Source organism: Stegastes partitus, unplaced genomic scaffold (genome assembly GCF_000690725.1).
Source record: "Stegastes partitus isolate 25-593 unplaced genomic scaffold, Stegastes_partitus-1.0.2 Scaffold1319, whole genome shotgun sequence".
In the NCBI taxonomy this organism is placed as follows: domain Eukaryota; kingdom Metazoa; phylum Chordata; class Actinopteri; family Pomacentridae; genus Stegastes; species Stegastes partitus.
In genome coordinates, this window is record NW_007579050.1 from 125,644 (window position 1) to 148,106 (window position 22,463).

A 22,463-nucleotide genomic window follows, 5' to 3' on the forward strand; every position below is an offset into this window, starting at 1 on the left:
AACACACATATTGAGTTTTATGCGACTTGTACGTAGCTCTGGATGGATATTTGTCTCGATTCTGAGCTGCGGTGACTCACAGTGAATGCAGAGAGACGGGAGCATGTTTAGTGTTTGTGGTGACATTTCTCACGAATTCACTTCGACTTCTAAACGAAACAGTAAAGGCTGACCTCAGTGACCTCGGTGTTTACGTCCATCTGCCTTTGCATGAGGATACAGGTCAGGACTGGAATCTGACATTAGCCACATTTAAAGAATGTCAGCAGCCTGACAAGAACACCCAGCAGTGCTCCTGTTGTTGAGCTACACTTCCATCCTTTAGGTTTCCTGTTGATCGCCCAAAATGGTCTCTTCTTTAAATTTCAAAGGGAACTTAGGTTTTCTCTTCTCCTTACTATGAAGTGATGCTTAATGAATAAAATGAAACTTGAATTCTTTGAAAACAAATATACCTCCATGGACAAAAGTAAAGTCTTCATATAACTCTGTTTAGAAGCTGAAACGTACATTTATTGTGTCCTTGAGGTGCTTTACTGGCATATTTCCTTTTAAATGCTTCTTTATACTCTCAAGGAAATGTGGTGCTTTTTACTCCACTGCATTTATTGTTGTCTGGTTTACAGATTTTGAAAAAAAAAAAACACACATCAACAAACAAATCATTGCATACTAAACATATGAATTTCTTAATAAATGTTGTGTTTTGTTCTGAGTTATTCAATCTCATGACAGCTGAAACAATTGGTCAAGTGAAACAGTAATTGGGAGCCATTCAGATAACCATTCAAGTCATTTTTCACTGTTGCTCTTCATTGCATCTTCATTTAAATGTAATTCAGTTTTAATCATTTTGAGTTTTGGATTATTGGTTGGACAAAGCGAGCATTGTGACGACGCCATGTTCACATCTGGGTAATTGTAATATTTTCCACATTTTCCAAACAAACTAATTAACTGATTAATAAAAAAGACAACGCAATTATTTAGCAGATTAATCATTGTTGGGGGGGGGGGACACGAGTTGAAGACGAATATAGAATTAGCTGTTAAGGTGGAGCTGTGTTACTCACCAGTCGTCCACATGTGATGAATAAGTGTGTGTGTGAATCCTTCTGTTTTGATACTCAAAATGCATTTTCCTGTTTATATTTACATACTTTCTGTTAAATCAGATTTTAAATGCACAACTTTTTTTGCTCAGTCGTATGAGCAGATACATCAGAGCTCTGCTATTTCATTACAACACTCGTCTCCATCTTTTTAAAAGCAATGTTCATACCATTTTTTATTTTTTTCCTAATCCATTAACTAAAGGAATGGCTTTCTGTCTGGCAGTGAGAAGTTTTTGTCTGTTTATTTGATTCTTTTTGGGAGGTGAGGGTCTGTGTCCATTAATAAAACACATGCATGTATTTTAAATGAATGAGTTTGGCTTGGCGGTGGGCACAAAGACTCCTAGAAGTCACCGGTTCGTCTGCTTTCACTGGTTCTGCAGTTTATAACGAATGTGTTCAGTTATTTCCAGCAGCATCAGTTCAGCTGCTCTGCAAACAGTAAATTACCTGCTTCTATAATTTGAGAGTGCTGCAGTTTTAAGAATTGTATTTTATTACATTAGCTTCTATTATCCTCACATGGAACATATGAATAAATTACATTTTGCTTAATTAACTCACCACAAATCTAGACATAAAAAAAAAAACAGTATTGTTTTAGCGCCGGACTATGAATTGCACAAAGCTGAATGAGTGTTTGGAGGCAGCAGCTCTGGTATTCATGGAGCGGTAGGCGGGAATCACGTTTACGGCTGCACCAGGTCGCGCTGGTGCCTTTTATGCATTTGTAATCATAATCGCCATTTCTGGTTTTTAATTTTGAAAAGATTTTTGTTGGAGCTCCAATTTTATTATTTTTATGTGTATAATATTGTGTTATGCTTTTCAAACACAGGCCGCTGCTTCAGCACATCATGACCACGAGAAATGAAGATCTGAAGGCAGGTCAGACTTCAGTACGGAGCTATGCTGATGGAAAGAGGGCTCTTGACTCAAGTAGAGGTACCAAAACAACAACCTCATAAATACTCATTTCTAAGTAAAGAGTGCACATTAAAGCCAATACTTAACTAAACAAGTATTTATAAAAGATCAGAAATTCCCTATTCTCCAGAAAAAATGACCTGGACAGATGATTTTATTACAATATCACATCATTTGTAGTTTTGCATTTTAGTAGTATTTTGCTGTTGTTTAATTCGGTGTTTTAAAACCTGTTAGGACCCTTTGAAAGAGGTCTGTGGGCCAGTGTGATAGCTCACCTGGCTGAGCTGGTGACCCATGTACAGGGGCTATAATCCCCTTTGCAGCACTTTCCTGTCTCTCTCCAAAAACATAACTTTAAAGGAGGTCTGTAAGACAATTAACAAAAGAGAAAAGGAGAAGAAGCAATGTTCTGCTACATATACAGCCTATTAATGTTTATTTCAGTTTTTCTCTGGGTAAAAATGTGCCGTGTCCTTTTTATATATAATCTTAATGTGAACTACAAAAGTACAATATTTGGCTGTGAAATGAGTAGAAATTTAAAGTGGTAAAATAAAATGGAAATACTCAAGTAGCATTCAATTAATGGAAGTTTTTGTTTGTTTGTTTTGCTTAAATGCAGAAAGAAATCATTTTCTACCAGAGCTATCCAGGCAGGGACACACATTAATGTGAAAACATTACAGCATGTACAGTAAAAAATAAATAAAAATGTTGAAGTCGATGGAAATGCAACAGACAGACGTCTGGATGGAAAGTATTGACTGATCTTTTGTGGCCGTGTTTTTGAAGAATGTTTTTAATCTTTTTAGAAACAGAGCTGCTCCCGGCCTTCTGTTAGGTCTGGTCCAGTTCTTCTTCTGCTGGTTTTGTGTAACTCTGCTGCACTTTATTGTTATTGTTATCAACATCATTATTATTATTGCTATCATTATTATCATAGTCATAATTAGTATTATTATTACCACCATAACTGTCACCAGTCTGAATGGCTCATTTTTTGTAATTACCCAACAGAATTCTTATTATTATTAATATTGACAGTAGTCTTATTAATGATTAATGATATGTCTATGTATTTATTTCTTCCCTTGTTATTTTTTTAACACTTCACTATATCCCATCCCTTTTTTGTGTCACCTAAACCCTGTATTCTCGTGTGTCTTACACAATAAAGTAGATAAATAAATAAACTTACTCACACTCTAAAAAAAAAAGCTCTGCTGCACGGAAACACACTCATGCAGGGTGCATCCATGGATGCAGCACTGTGGCTGAATCCTGGTAATGAGCTCCACTGACAGGTATAAATGAATTTAACACAATTTTTAAAGTCTGGTCTGTCCTCGAAAGGTCAAAGCAGACACTGAAAGCTAAATATTATTAAATTGGAATAAAGCCACAGAGGCTGGTGGATGCCAAATAAAACACACAGAACATTATGGATAAGATAAAGAGGCTGCGGCGTATTTAATCAGCTTTGTATTTTCCCATTACTCTGCTGACATTCATTTTTTCACATTAAGTGATGGGTGTACATCTCACAGCACATGACCGCGAGACAGCACACGATGTTATAAACGTGTTGGTTCAGTGTAATTGCTTTGTTATTAAGGGAAATAAATGGTAGCAGTAATTAATGATCCATAGTGTTTGACTTCCTGTCTTATTTCACATGTAAATAGTGCAAACATGCAGCGAGGAGGGAGACGAGGTTTCTACAGGAAGGACTCGGATAACGTCTGACTCACAAACGTTCACCAGGAGCTGTTTAATTTAAATTTAAACAGCAGCAAATTATATAATATTAACCCATTACATATAAAAAGGAAAATAAATGAATCGTGTCTTCATGTATTTTTTCCTCATCAAATTAGGACTTGATTGTTGCCCAGGTGCAGCAGGGATTTATCTTCTTACTGCTTCAGATGCTGTTGCTGAGGTCCTCCTCTAGGTTGCAGTGTTGCATCACGAGTTCAAGTTCAACCTCTGAAGTTTTTTTGTTTCTTTTTTTTTTTTTTTTTGAACACTATTACATTTTCAAGTGTTCATCCACCTGGAAAATACTCATTCTGCAAACTGATGATCCGATCACTAATAGACTCTGTTATCAACACTCACAACAAGTAAATTACAGTTTTGTCTCAATAGAAGACTTGAAAGCCATAAAGCACCTTCAAAGTGAGGCTGGTGGCAGATAATCATTAAAGATGACACTCTGAATGACAAGAGGACGAGCTGAAACGCTGCCGTGATGGATTTTATTAAGGCCTGTTATGTTTTTGATTCGGCCCAGAAGTTAATTTTAGTGGACTGCATCTTTAATTGACTTGAATAGCACTTTGTCGCTTGAGGAGATCACAGGGAGTTGGGTTCCCCAGACACAGATTTAGCCTAATCCTTGACTCAAAAGCATCTTCAGACTCAGCCTGCGACGGGAGGAAGCTGAGTGTGGTTCATCAGAAAGGCTTGATGTACGAGAGACTCTGGATGAAGAAGAATCGCTGTTCAGAGGCTTTTCAGTGGGACGAACATGTCTTCACCTTTTTAGTCCGAATCTTTGATTTACATTGATTTTGGTCACTTGAATGATGAGGTAGTTAGATTGTTAAAAGAATATACACATTTAACTGTTTCAGACTTTTCATAATTTTACACAAATTGCTCATAAACATGGTTGTGTTCAATGACTTTGGTAGAAAAAGTTAGGAAACAGCTGCTTATGTTTGGAGTCGAGCTGTGAACCGCTGGTGAATACATGGATTTTCAGTGTCTGTGTGTCCGGCACCGTGATGTTGGTCAACACTTTGGGCTCTTGGTCGTTTTCCTCGAGCCATTGCTGAGCATTGTTGAGATGTTTTAAGGGGAGACTGTGTCTTGCAGAGGGAAGCTGCTGCCATGAGAGGGTGTGCTCGGTCTGCAGCGATGCCACGAATGCCAGGACCTGAGACTTCCTGGAAGGACACTGCATTGGTTGATTGTTTTATTATCTCTCTCTCTCTATATATATATATGAGTATATATATTTATTTCCTGTGTGTTTTATTCTTATTCATCATATTATTATTGCTTCGGTGTGGAACAGGTGCACAACACATCTCACTGCGCGTTGCACCATATATAACTGTGTTTGTGACCAATAAAGGCCTCGAATCCTAAATCTTCAATCATTGTTTAGACATGATCTTACTGTCAGTGGTTTTAATGTTGCGGCGGATCAGCGTATGTACATCCGTGTTGACAGAACTCATGCAGAACCACCCTGACAGCTCGTTAGAGGCCTCACTGGTAGCTTGAGCTCACTGCCGTCTGATTCAGTGGTTCTCAATCAAGGGGCTACAAATCAAATCTGATTGGTCACACAACGACATTTCACTTTTCACTTTAAACATAGTCATTGACCAACAATGCCTCCACAAAGTGCACTCAGCGGGGGTTTGGGAACATTTGATCACATCACTCACAGGTGGAATTGGAGTTTTAATAAGAACAGTCAAAACATGAAGCTTATTCACTCACACCGGGGAGGATCACATGATTTATCAAAAGCTCCAGAACAGTACAGCGAGGAAATGGACCTCGGGGTGAGACTATATGTAAAAGAAAGAAAGAAAGAAAGAAATGCATTGGCTTCATTATTTATTAGGAATTACTGGATAGTTTTACCTCTAAAAATGACTCGTATGCACAAAAAGGGGAACAAAATCTCAGGCTGTGTGCTGTGACGTTTTCTTATTTCAAGGAGCTATAAGTCAGCGGGGTTGAGAATCCACCGTGTACAACAACACGCTGCATATTTCTTTTCCTGTGAATAACGATTTGGCCGACAAACCGAACACATACGCGCACATTCCACGTAACATAGAAAGCATAAAATATTTACGCCTCATGGCCATTTCTGTATCGATCGCGTTTTCAGTTTGTTGCTGCGTCGATACTTTTATTCGCATCCTTGTTGTGTTTTTAACTTGAGGTCAAACAAAAAGAAAAAATACATGCTTGATTATAAACAGTTTGTTTTGCAGGTCGATGTGTGGAGTTCCAAACGGTAACGAAAGCCAGCGTCAACACAACGAAAAGGGTGAATAGTCATCTGTTCTAGTCTGTCTTTTGTTTGTGTGACATCAACACATAAATCTACCGTTTCTGTAACTGGATTTAAGAATGTTGTTTTTTTTTTTTTTCAAGGTTTCGGAAAACACAGCAAAAATCCATCAGGTAGTGTTCGGCCACATTCAAGGATTCTATCTGTCTTATTGTCTCGGCCTTCGTTGAGTTGGAGCGAGTTGCCGCGACCGGGTGCAAACGGCGAAGCACTTCCTGTGCAAAGTGACTGCAGTGCTGCTGAGGAGGCAAAAAGGTGAGACTGCATCTTTGCACACTTACCTCTCAGTGTGCTCCAAGGACAGATGGCCAGACACACGTCTCAGCCCAGACAGAAGCAGGAAAGAGAGGAATTCAATCACACACACCCCAGATGCCCCCCCATCCCTCCATCCTCCCCCCCAAACCCCATTTCCCAATATCTTCTCTCCCCCTCCCACTCCTCCCCCCACTCCCCCTTTATCATTTTCTCTCATTCCTTTTCCATCTTTTTAAGTCGCTTCATTTCAGATGCATTCATACATTTCCAATATCTTTATGTATGAGTCTGTCTCCTTCCCTCCCTCCCTCCCTCCCTCCTCCTCCTCACCTCCCGTCGCCCCTTCCTCCCCTCCTCCCCCATTCCCTCTCTTTTTCTCTCCCCCTCTCTTTCTCTCTTTCACCTCTTCCCATGCCTCCCTCCTCCCTCCCTCCCTTCCTTCCTTCCTTCCTTCTTCCCTATCTTCCACACTCCCTCCCTCCATCCCATTACTGTAATCCATCACTCTTCCATCAGCCACCATGCAAACAGGCCTCCTGGTTACCATAGCAACCACCTCCGGCCCGGCAGTGCGCAGCCCCTCTCCGATTGGCTGGCAGGGCCTAGGCAGTCTCAGTCTGTCTGGGAGATGTGGTAATTGGCTGGGAAGTCATACACGCACACACACACACACACTACACACACTACACACACACACACACACACAGTACAGTATTCATACAGTATACACACACTCGCACATGCACACAGATACACACACACAGGACTTGTACTTACTGTGGGCCTAAATAAATATACATACATATATTCTGTTGGGTATTAAAACACACATACACACACACACACACACACACAGCATAAACATCCTCAGAGATATGAAAGGGAGACCGGGGTCAGAGTAATGAAGCTCATAAGAAGATGAGGGCTCTAGGCTGTGTGTGTGTGTGTGTGTGTGTGTGTGTGTGTGCATGTGTGTGTGTGTGTGCAAACAGTATGTGCAGAAAGTGCATGTTTGTGTGCACACACGTCTGAAATTGTGTGTGGCACACGGGCGTTTTTGTGTGGGTTTCTGAATGCACAGGATGGCTGGGGTTGGGGGTGGTGTGCAGGATTTTGGATAAGGTTGGAGCTCTGCCAAAGGATGGATGGAGGAATTGGTTTTTTCGGAGCATATTGTTAAAAATACCTATATTCCCCCAAGGAACCAAGTGTGCACTAGTTTTCGGTTTTTCTGTCTTCTGGAAGGAAGCGAGGAAGGAAAAAAAAACGGAACGGTAGATCGGCTTGACTTCACCCTGCTGCTGTTGCTCAGCCAGGTCTGGCCAACACAGCAGCTATGATGAATGTCTCATCTCCAGGAATACATCACAAATAGCAAAACTGTACCTGCCCTGAATAGCAAAGTGTATTCTCTTCTGCAGTGTTGCTCGAAAACAATTGTGGACAATGGGGCTCTTTTGTCCCCCGTTCCCAGTTTTTCAGGGCGGCTATGGAGGCAAAACAAAGCCGTCCCTTAATCTTTTGTCAATTCATAGCCATTTTTTCTCCTTGTTCAAACACATGAAAAGGTTAAATATTTTGGAGTGTGCTGCAAAAAAAAAAAAAAAAAAGGAAAGAAAGGGGTTCTGCTTAGTAGGTTTTGGCTGAAAAGTGTTTAATTTAAATTGGAAATGATAATTAGTTAAACTGGGTTTGAAAGCTGACTTTGAACACGCTGCTTTGATAGATTGTAATCTGCAGAGTGAAAAGAGGGAAATATGGTCGGTGTTGGCCTCAGCTTCCAGCCTGCAAATATAACCGCATATGTGAGAGAAGAACCGTGGACTAGTCCTCCCCACCTGAGAAAAAACTGACTTGTAAGCTGCCCTAGTTGGCAACAATACAGACGAGCAGACAGACAGACTGACTGCTGTCCAAAAAACACACAAATAGTCCAGTTTTTATACCACAAATAATGCACAAACACACACACATACACACGCAGACGGCGCACACAATGACAACACAAAGGTAGAGTTCATTTTTCAATCTCATCTTTTTAATGGAAAAAAAATGAGTCAAGGGAAGAGAGAAAAAACTGGGTAAATTGAGAAAGCCGAATGAATTCACAGAGAATGACTGACAGCAGTGATGACAGCAATGCGGTCACAGTCCACATTTCAAAGCATTCCCAGGTACCAGACAGAGAAAGAGAAAGGGAGAGGGGGAGGAGAGGGAGAGGGAGCGGGGGTTAAAAAATGTCCAAGAAGATTTCATCTTCCTCTCAAGGTAAAAAATACAAATTAAAAACTCATCTTTATCCAGTGTTGTTTACAACAGACAATCACGTTGAAAAAAATGCAGAGATTAAAAATAAAAAGTGCACCCGCACTCACACACACACACACTCACACACACACACACACACACACACACACACTTACAATTAGTTTCTTATTTTTGGGAAAGGAAAAAAAAAAAAAAAGTGCAAGCAAGATCACAGAACGACAATTTACAAGAGAGGCCTGGAGCGGCCCAAAGTCTCAACCCTCTGCCTGGGACACCCCGACAGCCTGAACGACGGCGGGGTGGGGGCGACGGCGCCACCTTGAGGCCTGGAGATTCCCGGTGAGCCCACACCCCCACCCCTCAGCATCAGCTTCACCTTGGTTTGTCCATTTGTACAAAGGGAAAGCTCAAGTTTCATTAAATAACCACACGGATACCCACCCAAAACCCCGACATGGCTTCCCCACCCTCCCCAGATAGTACAATCAAAATTAGTTTGACTCCACCATGCTTCTCCTATTAAGTGCCAGGAAAGCTCCCGATATAAAGGCTTTTCAGTCACCGTTGACATCATCGTCGTCCTCCATCCAAATCACAGACATTTCCATTAGATTCAACCTGACAATCATCGATAAACATCTCAAACTGTTTCCACTCAAACACACTTCAAGTCTAAACATTAGCTCTGATTGGTTCATGGAAATAAACAACTTTTGATTGGATACTACTGGTTTTGTTGGCAACTATGCCGCTAATTTGACACACACCGTGAAATAAAACAGTGTAATCCAGGTGCCTTATGTGAAATGTGTACAGTCTGTACTCAACGTTAGAATCCTGTAGCAGTGCTGTGCCATGCAACTGGTTCCACTGACAAGGAAAGTGTCTGTAGAATAATAATAATTCACTATTTGGGTTCAGTTTGCTTTTTCGCTGACCTTCCAGTAGTCATAAGTGGCTACACACACACACACACACACACACACACACACATATACAGACACACATACACACTCACAGAGGCATAAACACACTTGAAGAGCAAATGCAGCCACACTGTGCAAAATGTGGAGGGAAAAAAAACCAAAAAAAAACACACAAATTACAAAACCAAACAGGAACATAAGTTAAAGGTTTTCTCTCATCGTTATTTAAAAAAGCATTACTGACAATATCAAAATATGAAATCGGACACGTTTGAGGTGTCATTCATGCAACAGTGGAGTTACGTTAGACTGAGGGGTAGCACAGTATTTGCACCTACTGTCCCTCTGTATCAGATGGCCGACACAACCACAGCTCAGGTACATTCTCGGGAGCCATCCGATCCTGCGAGTTTCCTTTTTTTTTTTTGAGACGTGATGCAGCATCAAAATGAGATGTTCATTCAAACCAAAGCCAACTGATTCAGAGCTGTTTCATACTCTGATGCGTACACAAGAATGTGAAATGCTCTATGCGACGGCAATTTGTTGCCCTTGATTCATTCCCTTATTTACAGCTATTGTCTCCAAGCTTAAAGCTCACAGATCAGTGAATGGATGCCGTCCTCATACTCACAATTTAGGAATGTTGAAGGTCTCCTAAATCGGCACTTTGTCACCACCCGATGTGAGTTGCGAGCTGATGTGAATTGCTGCCCAATGTGAGAGCATAAATGGTTGTGGCGAAATCCAACAAAATGGTCCATCTGTGACTCACATTGCAGAGAACTCATCAGAGTTCAGCTCAACCAGAACCACCGGATAGTGACTAGCACTACTACTGCTCTACTCGGTGACTCTGAGCTCACCAACAGACACAAGTGAAGAATGAACAGGACAGAGCAGGCTACTTACTATATTAATTTTGAGTATAAATGACTACTTCATTGGGTATTTTTGTAATATGCATGTGTTTTTTGGGATTTATGTGAATTGCGGATATAACACTGCATTTTCCGATACTCGTTGTTGGTAAACAGGTTGTTATCTTTGGTTTGTCCAGTGTTCCTCCAGTTCTGGTCTGCCGAGATCAGCCGTGCACTTGGTCCACTCCATAGACTGTATGTAAAGATGGACGTAGCCTCCAAGTGTCACCAGCTGCGAATGTCTTAAACCTGCATTCTTTGTAACGACCACTAGGGGGCGACTCGGTAAACATTTTTCCAATAAGTTTGTAGTCTCAGTTGCTTATTTCAAAACCTTTTGAAAACGGCACAATGCAAAGTTTGGAGTTCATTTTAGAGGAAAACAGATAATAAAGCAGCAAATGCTTCAGGTGGGGCTACATGCGGTTGATAGTTCAACACCGTATTATTGGTATCCTCAAGTTCTGAGCGCGATCCAAAATGGTATCCCCCAAACCAATGGATGACGCCATGGTCGCTACACGTTCCCAGACTGGGACACTCCATGCTTTTATATAATCCAATCCAGATGGCAAATCTTTCATGCCCTAAACCATTTACACTCAGTCAACTTCCACCGGGTGGTGACACGCTTCACCTGTCCTCCAACATGCCCTCTAAAGTTGCCTTGAAATGTCCAGTTGAACTGGTTAAAGATAAAATCATGGGACTTTGGGTTAAAAGGAGAAAAAAAAGGGAAGTTTCAGTGCAAACTCACAAAAATGCATGCTGGCTGGCATATTAATCCCATTACGTCCAAGTCAGACTCAACATTTGTACTGGCCTCTAACGTGCAGCGCACACTGGCAGGCAGCGGTTCACAACATCGTCTTGTTTCAGTGTTGAAACAGGTGGCCTCGTGTTCTGCAGGACACAACGGCGATTAAGAAAAACAACTAGTTTAAGTCACCGTCTGACTTTGAATACCGATGCAACTTGACTTATCTTTGGGGCCCTCACCAGGTCATTAAAGCTTCCATGATGATGCAGAATGTCAAGCAGAAGCACTGCACGTGATTTGTTCTGTATTTTTGGTGATTATTCATGTTTTTCCCATTTAAATAAAAAATGTCAAAGCAGATTAAGAGACAGAAGTGGTTTAGCATTTGCTAAAAACCACCATTTAAGGTGTATTTGATCTTGAAAGGACTATTGGATGGAGTAACGCTTTAAGCTAGTGCCAACTAGCTTAGCATATCTGCTGACATTGTGCTGTGGTGATATTTATCCAGGATTTGGTTTCCTAAATGTAGGAACATCGGAGCTTGTGAAAGAGGAAAATACTTGCACGAGAAGTATTTCAGTGGCAGTAATTTTGGTGACGAGTTTGCCTTTTCAGGAAATAAGTTAGCGTTCAGGATTGTGATTTCACTGTATTGATGAGAATTTGATGAGAAACTTGATACCAGTCTTATGTCTGTGTGATGAAGCTACAGCCATGAGACAGTTAGCTTAGCTTAGCATTAAGACTACAAGCTGCGGAGACAGCTAGCCTGGCTCTGTCTTGAGTAAACACAATCTGCCTACTAGCACCTCTAAAGCTCAAGGATTAGCCTGTTACATAAAACAAAGGGTCTAACCGGCAAGTTGTGTTTTTTTACTTGAGTTTATGTGCCAGACTCTTTCTTTGCTGGACACAGCGACTTCCTGGAGGCGCTGCCAAGAAATGGTCTGGCACACAACCTGTGAAACTATAACTTCTCATCTGTTCCTTTAACACTTGTTTGTCTCGACTTCAGCACCAAGACTTGAGAGTTGTCCCACCTCTGCCAGAATGCCTGAACAGGAAAATGCTGACTTTCCTTACATTCACATTAGCACGCTGCTACTCGCATCCTCTCACAGATCCCCGTGGAGCACAGAGCTCAAATAAACTCACGCAGACAGACACACAGGCACACACAGAGTTTAAAACACACCCAGTTTGGCCAAAAGAGTTCATATCACAAACACATTATTGCGAATTAAGTGTGCTTTCTTTTCAATTTCAATTAAAAGTTTTCAAAAACAATCGAAATAACAACATGCAAATGAAAAAAAATTTGAAAAAGGAATCATAAAAAATAAGTTTTTGGGCCTCGGCTCAGGCCAGACAAGGAATCTGCATTGTCCACACATCAATCCTACATTCTTAACACACAGATAATACATACCAAGCACCAGGAGCGTTTCAGTCTCGCATTGGCTTCACAGTCATTGTTTCATAGAAGGAAAGGGCAAATACAGGTCAGGTAAAGGATTTGTGAGAGATGCTAAGCCTAAATTGTCATTTTTAAATACACTGTTTGATCAGAGATAGCTGATTAGAGAAAAATCCTTCCCTCCTTTCGTCAGAGGATCACGTCCGTGCACTAAAACCTTCAGTGTCAATCTCAAAATGCATCACTAATTTGTGGAAACCCCATGCAAGGAGAGAGGACGGGGTGAGGTCAAAGATGGTCCGAGCTCCCGACCAGATGCTCCTCGTTCTCCAGTGAGGGGAGTTTCTATGAGCGTGTAGATAGAGAATCAGTCTGAATTCTGTACAATTCACTCCCCGTTTGAAACTGCTCAGGGCGAGGAAACCCTTCAGACAAATAACGGAGTTCAGCGTCTCAGCCCTGCCACACACGCTAAAGGACAGAGGGAGAAAATGAAATTTTGGTTGGGTGTATATTTCACAGTTGGCTAACACCGAAACATACTGCTCCATGGTTATTCAGGGTCTTCGAAGCCCTGTCCTCTGCCTAACACCTATCCATCTTATTAATTCTCACTCACTACTTGACTGAGTTGCAGCTGAAGATCATTAGGGCTCATCCGAGGGCCCTTACGAGGGCTCCTGTGGAGTAGTATGCCTCAGAAGTGCCCTTGGCAGGCTGGAGTGTGTGTCTTGCTAGCAAACTTATTGCCAGCTGATGAATTCCTGTGTTGAGACAGAGCAGGAATGGAGGGGAGGTGGGGGTTCAGGTCAAGCACAACAGTGAATTTGAGTGACAAAAGGACAGAGGTTGGCTCGCTGCTGAGAGACGCTCAAGAATGGGTGCAGCACTGCGGGTGCTGTGTGCTCAGTCGTGTCAGAGGTCACGGGGACAGATTGTAGAGAAAGTGGAGGCGAGCGGATCACGAGAGGAGGGTCGACGGAGAGGTGGTGTGGGAGAGGACGACGGGCCGAGAGGATGAGGAGCAGCTCCACAGATTAAGTGAGGGTGATGTAGGCTGAGGCCTTCTCCTTCAGTTGTCTCAGACACAGATGACAGCTCCAGCTCCCTGCACAACACACACACACACACACACACACACACACACACAGAGCACATCACGGATCGCAAGTTCAATCACCGCTATTGTAAAGCCGCGTGGATTAATCCCTCATTTCACACAGAGCGTTAAGTAACACTGTAAATTAAAGCTGCATGTTGAAACACCACATGCTGCGCCTGTGGTTTGTGGATGCAGGGGATTTGACAACTAGTTTGGTTTGGATTTTGGCATGGGATTTGTGACATTAATTAAACATCAACTTAAGACAGATTTTAAATGTACCTCTCAACCTTAATACATCAAAGTGAGTGTGGATCCTGCCTGGAGGTGTTGTGTGAGCTTTAAGCACAGGACAGAAGGTATAAAAATATAAGTTTGCCTTCCATGCGATGGAATCCATGTAAACCTAAAATAACTGACTACTGCGGGATTTCAAACATGTTCCTTGTAAATCAAAAGCAGTGCGTGTGTGGGCAGAGCTTGACACTGTTAGTGAGTGTTGAACACAAGTGGCACTGCTACTGTATGTTCAGCCAAGTGACACTTTTGCCATGGAAACAGATTATCTTTCTACTACTCATTTCCATGACAACGCCATCAAACATCCTGAGGCAGCCATCTTATGTGCCAAATGACAGTTTGATTTAAATAGATGTACCTGCCTTCATTTCTGCGATCGTCGCCACGGCACCAGGACTCTTTCTGCCTGGCGCATTAGGATGTTCCAGAAAGAGTCCTGAGGGTTCTATCTTTCACTGCCTAAAAAGCCAGCGCAGGGAAAATATGACTGATTTGACCGCAGGTTTCCCTCTCCTAAGTGTGACTGTCTCCCCACCTACAGTACAGACAGTTACATAATTCAGTGCCAACAACAAAAACGCTCTCAGATGAGTGTCCTCGGTTTGTGCAGTCTGACCAAATGCAGGTCTGAACACACGGGGGATCGCTGGATGATAATGCTCGTATTGTAATGCATACCCTCCGGTGGTTCAGACATGGGAGGGCTCAGACAGTACATGTGGTAGCCTCTGTCACAATCATCACAGAACAGCAGCTGGTCCTGCAACAGAAGACAATAACAGATGTTATGATGCGGTGACAGATTTGATGTCAAAGCTGAGGACACAACAGCAAAAAGACGATGTGTGTTCGCTTTAAAGCGTGTGTGACTTGTATGCATATGAATCAAGACGTTGGGTTGTGATTTATGTGCCCCTCGGTCGGTTTCTGAATTGTGAATCCAGTTTAAAACACTGTTGACCACGTGGACCTTTATAGTAAAAATAATCAGAATTCCAAAGATGAAGGACATCGGCATCTTTGGAAATCCTTTGTGTCACTCTAACAGCGCTGGTTTGAATCTTTATCATCCTTATCCAGCCACATGCAATCTTCACGCTCTTAAGTGTGATCTGTAAATCTGTCTTTCCTGGATCACGGCTCGAAAAAGTACAACCTACCGATAAAGCCTCCGTTCATTTACTTATTTTGCTTTGTTAATTTTTGCAGGGACACAACTGAAAGAGTTACTTAGCAGCTAATTTCCATCTGATGTCCCTGGGCAGGAACTCAAAAACACATCCGCAGAACAAAAAGTGCTCTACGTAAACAGCACAAACCCCAAAAGGCCATCAGTGTGAGAGCGCTAAGTTACAGGTTTGTTCAACATTACGTGCAGTAGCATGCGTGTATATATGAGTGTGTGTGTGTGTGTGTGTGTGTGTGCAGCCACATGTGTTTAGCGTTAACATGTAGTATGAGGTGAGATCCTACGTCGTTCTCAGAGGTGCCACACAGGCTGCACGACTTGCACTCGATGCACTGCCAGCGATAAGTCCTCACCGCAGCCGTCATGTTCACTGTGAACTGCAGACAGGACGGGTGGCCTGGGTGCACACACACACACACACGCACACGAGCACGCACACACACAGACACACAAACACATGGCCACACGTTTTTCACTATCGCCGTCTGAACTTTGAGGAAAGTCATCCATCATCCACCCAGTTTATCTATCCATCAACTTGTTTGCTTTGTTCAGGGCGATATGTCTGAAGGGATATTCAGCATCGGTGTTTTACAGATATCTGTACGTTGTTAGGCAGCTTTTTCTCTGTGTATTTAAGAATGCAGAATATTGGGAAGAATTATAATAACAAAGCCTTCACAGGAACCATAATGTTGCTTCTGAGTCGGTTTTGGAAGCCATTAAAAACAATTTAAATAAATGTTATAACATTTTCCATTTTGCCACAATCAGAGGAAAATTCGTCGTCCTTTTTTTTCCCACAGCAGTCCAATTCTCTGCCATTTAAAGATGACCTCTCTCCTCTTCCCCAGTTATTTTAGTTTTGCCTGCTACTTGCTGTTACATGATCATGACAATAGAAATATTATGTCATCCTCACTTCCTGACCTTGAGTTTGTCTTCTTTGTGAGTGGTTCTAAAGAAAAGGACCATACCAATGTTTCGCATGCATTAGCCCATTCACTACAAGTCACGTAAATCTTTTTTGTTCTCTTTTTTTTATTTTTCAGATGAAAAAGAACATGAGGGGAAATATATAAATGCATATACAGTACATGCAATCAAATAGTAAGCACACACAAGTTCTGCACCATGTACACTGCAATCTCTGCATTGATACAAATAACCACAATGTACAAACACATCCCAAACCAAAACAAAGTGAAACCTATGATGGGAAACAAAACAATACAACCATATTTAAAGAAATACTTAAATTCCACTCCAATGAAATAAATACTGTTTGCCATTCACAACCAGAGTACATGCTAAGGGGAGATCATCCTCTCACAAACTCATGTCAGGTCCTCGTAACAATGTGAAACCCTCTCAGAAGAAGAAATAAACAAAGTTTTATCATATCACAACAGGCTCATGTACAAGCAGCCAGGACTGAAAGGCGTGCAGCAGACAAGATTCAAAACAAGTTTGTGTTTTTTTTGCCAGACAATAAGGTCACATCAAGATGACATTTTATTAGAACCATTCATGTTTCAGTGCCAGTAAAAGGATCTGTATGTAGGACGCTGTGATCAGAGGAAACGATCACGTTAAATTAATTATTTTATTACTCATTATTATTTATCTCATCTTGGAAAAAGTTTATTCCAAGTCTTGTCTTCATAAGTGAACAAATCCTTTCCCAGACTATATATCCTATTCATTATCTCATAAACCATTGATCCTTCATAAAGCCTGTGGTTATTGAGTGCTGATGCTTTATTAAGTTAATTCAGATTGCATGAGTGCAAATAGGCCCTGATTTGTAAGAACATATAAATGTGTGATTAGGAATGAAAACTCTGTTAGAACAGTTTACATTACAGACACCTTTTCCCAAAGCGTACTGCTTTAGCTGTTTGGTTTTAGCGTGTTGTCTGGTTTCCATTCTTTCCATTAATTTCCATACAATATTGAACTTGCAGAGACTTGATGCTGAATCATGAGATGACATGTCCCAGTGAACATCACTATTCTTCTATCTTTGCCAAAGTGGTGTTGCTGTTGTGGTGTAAAGCAGAGTCCTCACACACATCAGTGAGTACCAAAACATAAAGCACAGCTGACGATAAGAAGCAGGCGTGCTGATCCTTCTTCACCAGCAGGTCAGTTACTGATTGAAACTTTGCATGTGCCGGTTTTGCTCGTCGTCACAGCGTGATGCTAACTTGTTGATTGTGAGTTAACGGCACATCTACATGTTTGTGATTTGGTATTTTCAGCACGTTTGCGTCTCCTTTATGTTTTCAGCGAGGTCAGCTACGAATCTCAAATCAAGTTCAAGTCTCTGCAAGCTGGTTTTCACACTGTAGTGGAATCAGAGACAACCACGGCTGCCCACAAGGCGAGAAACACACCCTTAAAAAAATTATGAAACATTACATCAAACGGCTGTTAGCGAGGCTAGATCAACTGTACATGATTTGTAGAGCCCTGTCTCCCAAACATTACATTCCTTTACAACTAAACGGCATTCTCAGTTGGAGGAAAACATATTTTCAGTTTTTTCTTTTTTTGGTGATGTATCACAAATGTGTTTCTAATCAAGGAAAATATATATTAGAGTAGACGGGACTCATCGCCGTGGTAACCCAGATGATGGAGGGAAACTTAAAACTAGTGGTAAGTGGTGTGTTTTGCTGTTATCACTAGTATCGGCTGATAAAAGCTTAAAAATGAAATATCAAAATAAACATGAACAGGCAGGAAACACCTGTCAGCTTAAATGATTTGTTGGAATGTTAAAATTTTGCTCATAAATAATAATAATAATAACAATAATAATAATAATCAAGATACTCAAAGACACTTTACAAAGTAGGTAACAACAAAACAAACATAATAGCAAATAAGTAAATAAATAAGATATAATGGGAAAGGAGCAATTCTTGAGCGTGTACAGTTCAAGCATCATATTTAACGTCTGCTCTTGCCAGTGGGCCGATGAGAGCAGGCATACGCTGGAAAAAGTGCATTTGAGCTCTACGTTTTTTTAAATTAATCTCATTCTTTCTGCTTTGACGGCAGTTTAGATCGAATCTGCTGCAACTCAACCATCATTTTATTCGAGCGGGATTACAGAGTAAAAAAAAAGGACAGAGTGGGAGAAGCATAATCAGTTTACATTTGGGTTAAACAAATTCTTTAGTTGGAAAGATTAAAGCTGCAGCAGTTCAAACTTGGTTCGTTTGAGAGGAATCATGTGATTTAACTTAAACCAGTGAATATTACTTGTGAACTGACTGTTGACAAGTTTAGTCCAGCTGTGTGTTACCATTTGAAGCAAATCAGATAATGTGATCCAACGCTTCTGTTTTTTGAGTGTAATAATATTACTTCTACTACAGGTCTTGAAAAATGTATCAGTATCAGACCAAAACGAGTTATAAAAATCCAATATCGCACACCTCCAGTTTTACCTAAAGCATGATATTTGACTAAAACTGTAGTTTAGGCGCCTAAACCAACCACACAGGTCTAAAAATAGCAGCTCCACCAGCACCACCCCTTCCTCCGAGCTCCTAATGAGGGCTCGTGGCTCTTTGAAAGTCGAAACGCTTCCGACCAAGTCGCACCGCTACCTTGCAGGGAGGAAACGTGTTTCTTCTTAAACGTACAGTAATTGAGAATGCAGTTTATTTGTACAGGAGGGTAACTTTTGAGAGAAGGGGCTGAATTTGTATGAGTTGGGCTAAAACAAAAAAAAACACTGGTATGGTCCATCCATTTAAAGCTTCATCGAAAGGAATCAAAGCTTGAAATTACTCATCATATAGTGAATACGAAATCTATACTCAGCGAGAGGAACGTTTCAAAACTGTGCATCAGCAGAGGACTGCCTTCCTCCTGCCAATCATCCCCTTCAGCGGTGCCCTACCTGAGCGTCCACAGTCCGCACAGGAGATAAGGTCTTCAGGACAGCCGGTCTTCTTTGAGCCTCCGAGGCAGAAGTCGCAGTAGCCGTTGGCGATGACTGAGCCGTCCGGTGCTTTCTTGGCTGGGAGAAGAAAAAGAAAAGAGAAGGGCGTGAGGAAAACTGGGACTCCATCTTTCTGCCAACATGGTAAGAGGGGATGGGGAGCAGAGTGTAAACTCATAAGTCAGTCTCACGAAATGTCGCCCTGGAGTGAAGCATCAGTGTCTCGACAGCACAGAACCATAAAAGTCCTACCAGATCAACAAAGCAGCCATCAGCGAGGTGTGCTGAGGAGCATCGATGACAGACTACCACTGAAAGGGAGTGATTAGAGATAAAATGTTCAGATGTAAAACAAAGGAGACGTGTCACTTGGTCCCCGTCGTCCCTCTTTATCTGCTCGCTTTGGTACAAAACAAGCACCGGTGGAGGCCTGCACTGAGCCTGGGACTCTCCAAACACTGGCTCACCCAGGAAGTGAGACGGAGGCAGAGACGGGGAGAGGGGCGTCCGCTGGGAGCCCCTGGGGTCTGGTAAATATTGTCAGGAGTGGAGGGAGGAGGAGGAGGAGGAGGAAGGAGGAAGGAGGGTGCAATTGAAGAAAGAAAAGAAAGTGTGTGCGCCTGTGTGTGTGTGTGTGTGTGTGTGTGTGTGTGTGTGTGTGGCGAGAGGTTGCTGGGACAGACCTGCCGTCATGCTGAGCACGAAGAGGCAAGTGCTCCATGTGAAGCCGTTTCATAATAATTATTAACAAGAGAGAAATTCCCCCTGCCTGCCTGAGTGCTGTGTACATACGTGTGCGTGTTGCGCGAGTGTTTGTGTGCGTGTGCTCCACATCTACCCCCCTCGTCTCCCCGTCTGTCTCACGGCTGGACTGCCTGCCTGTCTGCCTCCCGTCTGTCTTGCTGCTGTTGATTGCATAATCACTTTAATGGAAGCAATCACATAACCACTGCAGACTATTTTGTATGTGCGCTTTCTTCTCTAAGATGTAATGCAGCGGACGGGTCCTTCACAATGAGTCACCGGGCAGCACGGAGCAACACCGAACACAATGGAGCGGATTACACAGGTACACACTTAGAAGCCATTCATCCAAAAACTAAAAAAAAAACTAAAGATAAGCGGACAGACAGCGCTGTAGGTGATACTGCGAGTATAGATCATTAATCCATCCACTTCAGGGTGGGGTCCCGGAAGGGGAGGAGAGGGTGAATTTGATGGAATTGAGAGAAGAGGAAAGGAGGAGCGAGAGGGAGAGATTGGGTTTCTACTCAACAGGGTCCGGCTTTAATCCTCTGAGAAATAAAATAATAATAATAAAAAAATCTACTGATCAGGATGAAAGACAGACAGACAGACAGGAAGGAGGGGAGGGAAATGATAAGCTGTACCTGCTAGTGCAGAACTCAACAGGGCGAGCAAAAAAATCAAGCAAGAGGCCGTCATCTGTATTGTGGAAACATAACCGAAGGATTTTAGAGATTTAGGGCTCTTCATACAATGATGAATACAGACGTAACTCTGGGCATCAACCATCAGCACAATTAATAATCAAATAAACTTGCATTAGCAGCATGTAATCAGTGGTACACATGTAGACATGACAGTACATCAGAGCAGTGACGATCCAGTGTGTTAAATTCACGAGTTAGTCTTCCAACATTAACAGCTCAATTCTCAATAATCTCCTTTGTCAGTGATGATATTATGAGATCTCACTGGTGTCAGCTTTTTCAGATGATTAGAGTTTAATTGCAGAGTTTTTTGTTTTTTTCTCCCTTCTTCTTACCTGCACATCATCAGGCCAATGTGCCGGCAAGGGTTAGACAGATATGTCCTGGCCTATTTTTGGCCCTTAATTAAAACCATCAGCCAGCCGGTGTGGTCTTTTGTGGACCATACTGCTGAAATGATACAGTAATAATGAATTCTGCATAAGAGCAGAGGAAGAGGGAGAATAACAGGAGACATCTTTAGTACCGCTGAAGTCTTCTCGTGTTCACGCAGTATTGATCCACAACGTTTAACGTACATTACTATACTTTCAACACATTCTAAATGTATGCCCGAACATTGTAAATATTCAGCAGTTGGGTCAGCATGCTAATATGTTCACACTCAGCAGGTATAATGTTTATTTCAACTGCCATGTTCACGGCTGTGTCACCATCTATTCATTACATGGAGCATTGTGTGTTCACTGTCCACTATATCACCGCAGTGCCTTTATTCTTTAATGTGAAGTGTCCACAGTCTCCACTGACTTTTCTTCTTTCACTGCACGAATGATTTTCATAGTGAACGAACTTATCGCAAAAGTCACCACAGCTCATCATGAGGTAAACAGGAATGTGCAGACCAAAGTTGGCAGTAACAGTTGTGGAGACTTTTCATTTTAACTCAGAAACCCCACGGTGGAGCTCGAGGAACAAACTCTTCACACATATTTCACGAGACAGAGAGACGAGCATATCCCAAAATTTCTAAACGACTAGCACTCTGCCTAACTTGCAAAAATATAGTCATTTATTTTAGTTTTTGAGAGAAACAGTTTGGTACAAAGAAAAGCCACCGTAAATAAAGGAATTGGCTGCAACTTCACGACCAATCGACCCACTAAACATACCACAAGAGAGCATGAATTACAAAGAAAAAGAAGAATTATATCCCAGAACTACATAGAATGGGTAAAATCCTATGATATGACTACTTAAACCCCTAAAAAGTCAAATCTGTATTTTTTTTTTGAAAAAATAGACTTACAGGTTGCATAAGTAGATAAACCTGGAGTCTTTTTGAACCTCTTCACACTGAAGGAAGAGTCAAAATTTCATAGCAACGTACCCGACAGTTACTGAGATATTTCAGTCTGAACTATAACAGAACCCAATCAACCAATACCAAAGCCAATATAGGCAAGACTTGCCACTTGGCAGCACCTCAGGGCAGTTACTTTGGGCTAACAAGACCAAACCCAAATCTAAGTGGATGGAGAGAGAAGAGTCATACCTGGATGTATAGAAACTCCAGTCAAATCCAAAGTCAAAAAACACTTGAACAGTGACTTACGGTTTAAAACGTATTTCCCTGTATTTAGACTTCTACCAAGCAACTTTTTATGACAAGTGAGTGCACAAACATACCTGGCTGGATGTTTGGCTCTTACTAAGCATATGATTGGCTGTTTGGGAGGATGAAGAGACGTG

At 41.8% G+C, this 22,463-nt stretch overlaps 1 protein-coding gene across 1 annotated transcript in view; it reads right to left on the bottom strand.

Annotated features, from left to right (window-relative positions):
• Window positions 1-13,742: 13,742 nt before the first annotated feature.
• dpf1 (double PHD fingers 1) overlaps window positions 13,743-22,463 on the bottom strand; it is a 46,567-nt gene continuing 37,846 nt past the window's right edge. The window contains exons 9-12 of the mRNA XM_008298477.1: window positions 19,216-19,335; window positions 15,581-15,693; window positions 14,786-14,867; window positions 13,743-13,813 (exon numbers count right to left, since the gene is read on the bottom strand). Coding sequence (XP_008296699.1) covers window positions 13,743-13,813; window positions 14,786-14,867; window positions 15,581-15,693; window positions 19,216-19,335 — 386 coding nt within the window. The remainder of the gene's footprint in view (window positions 13,814-14,785; window positions 14,868-15,580; window positions 15,694-19,215; window positions 19,336-22,463) is intronic.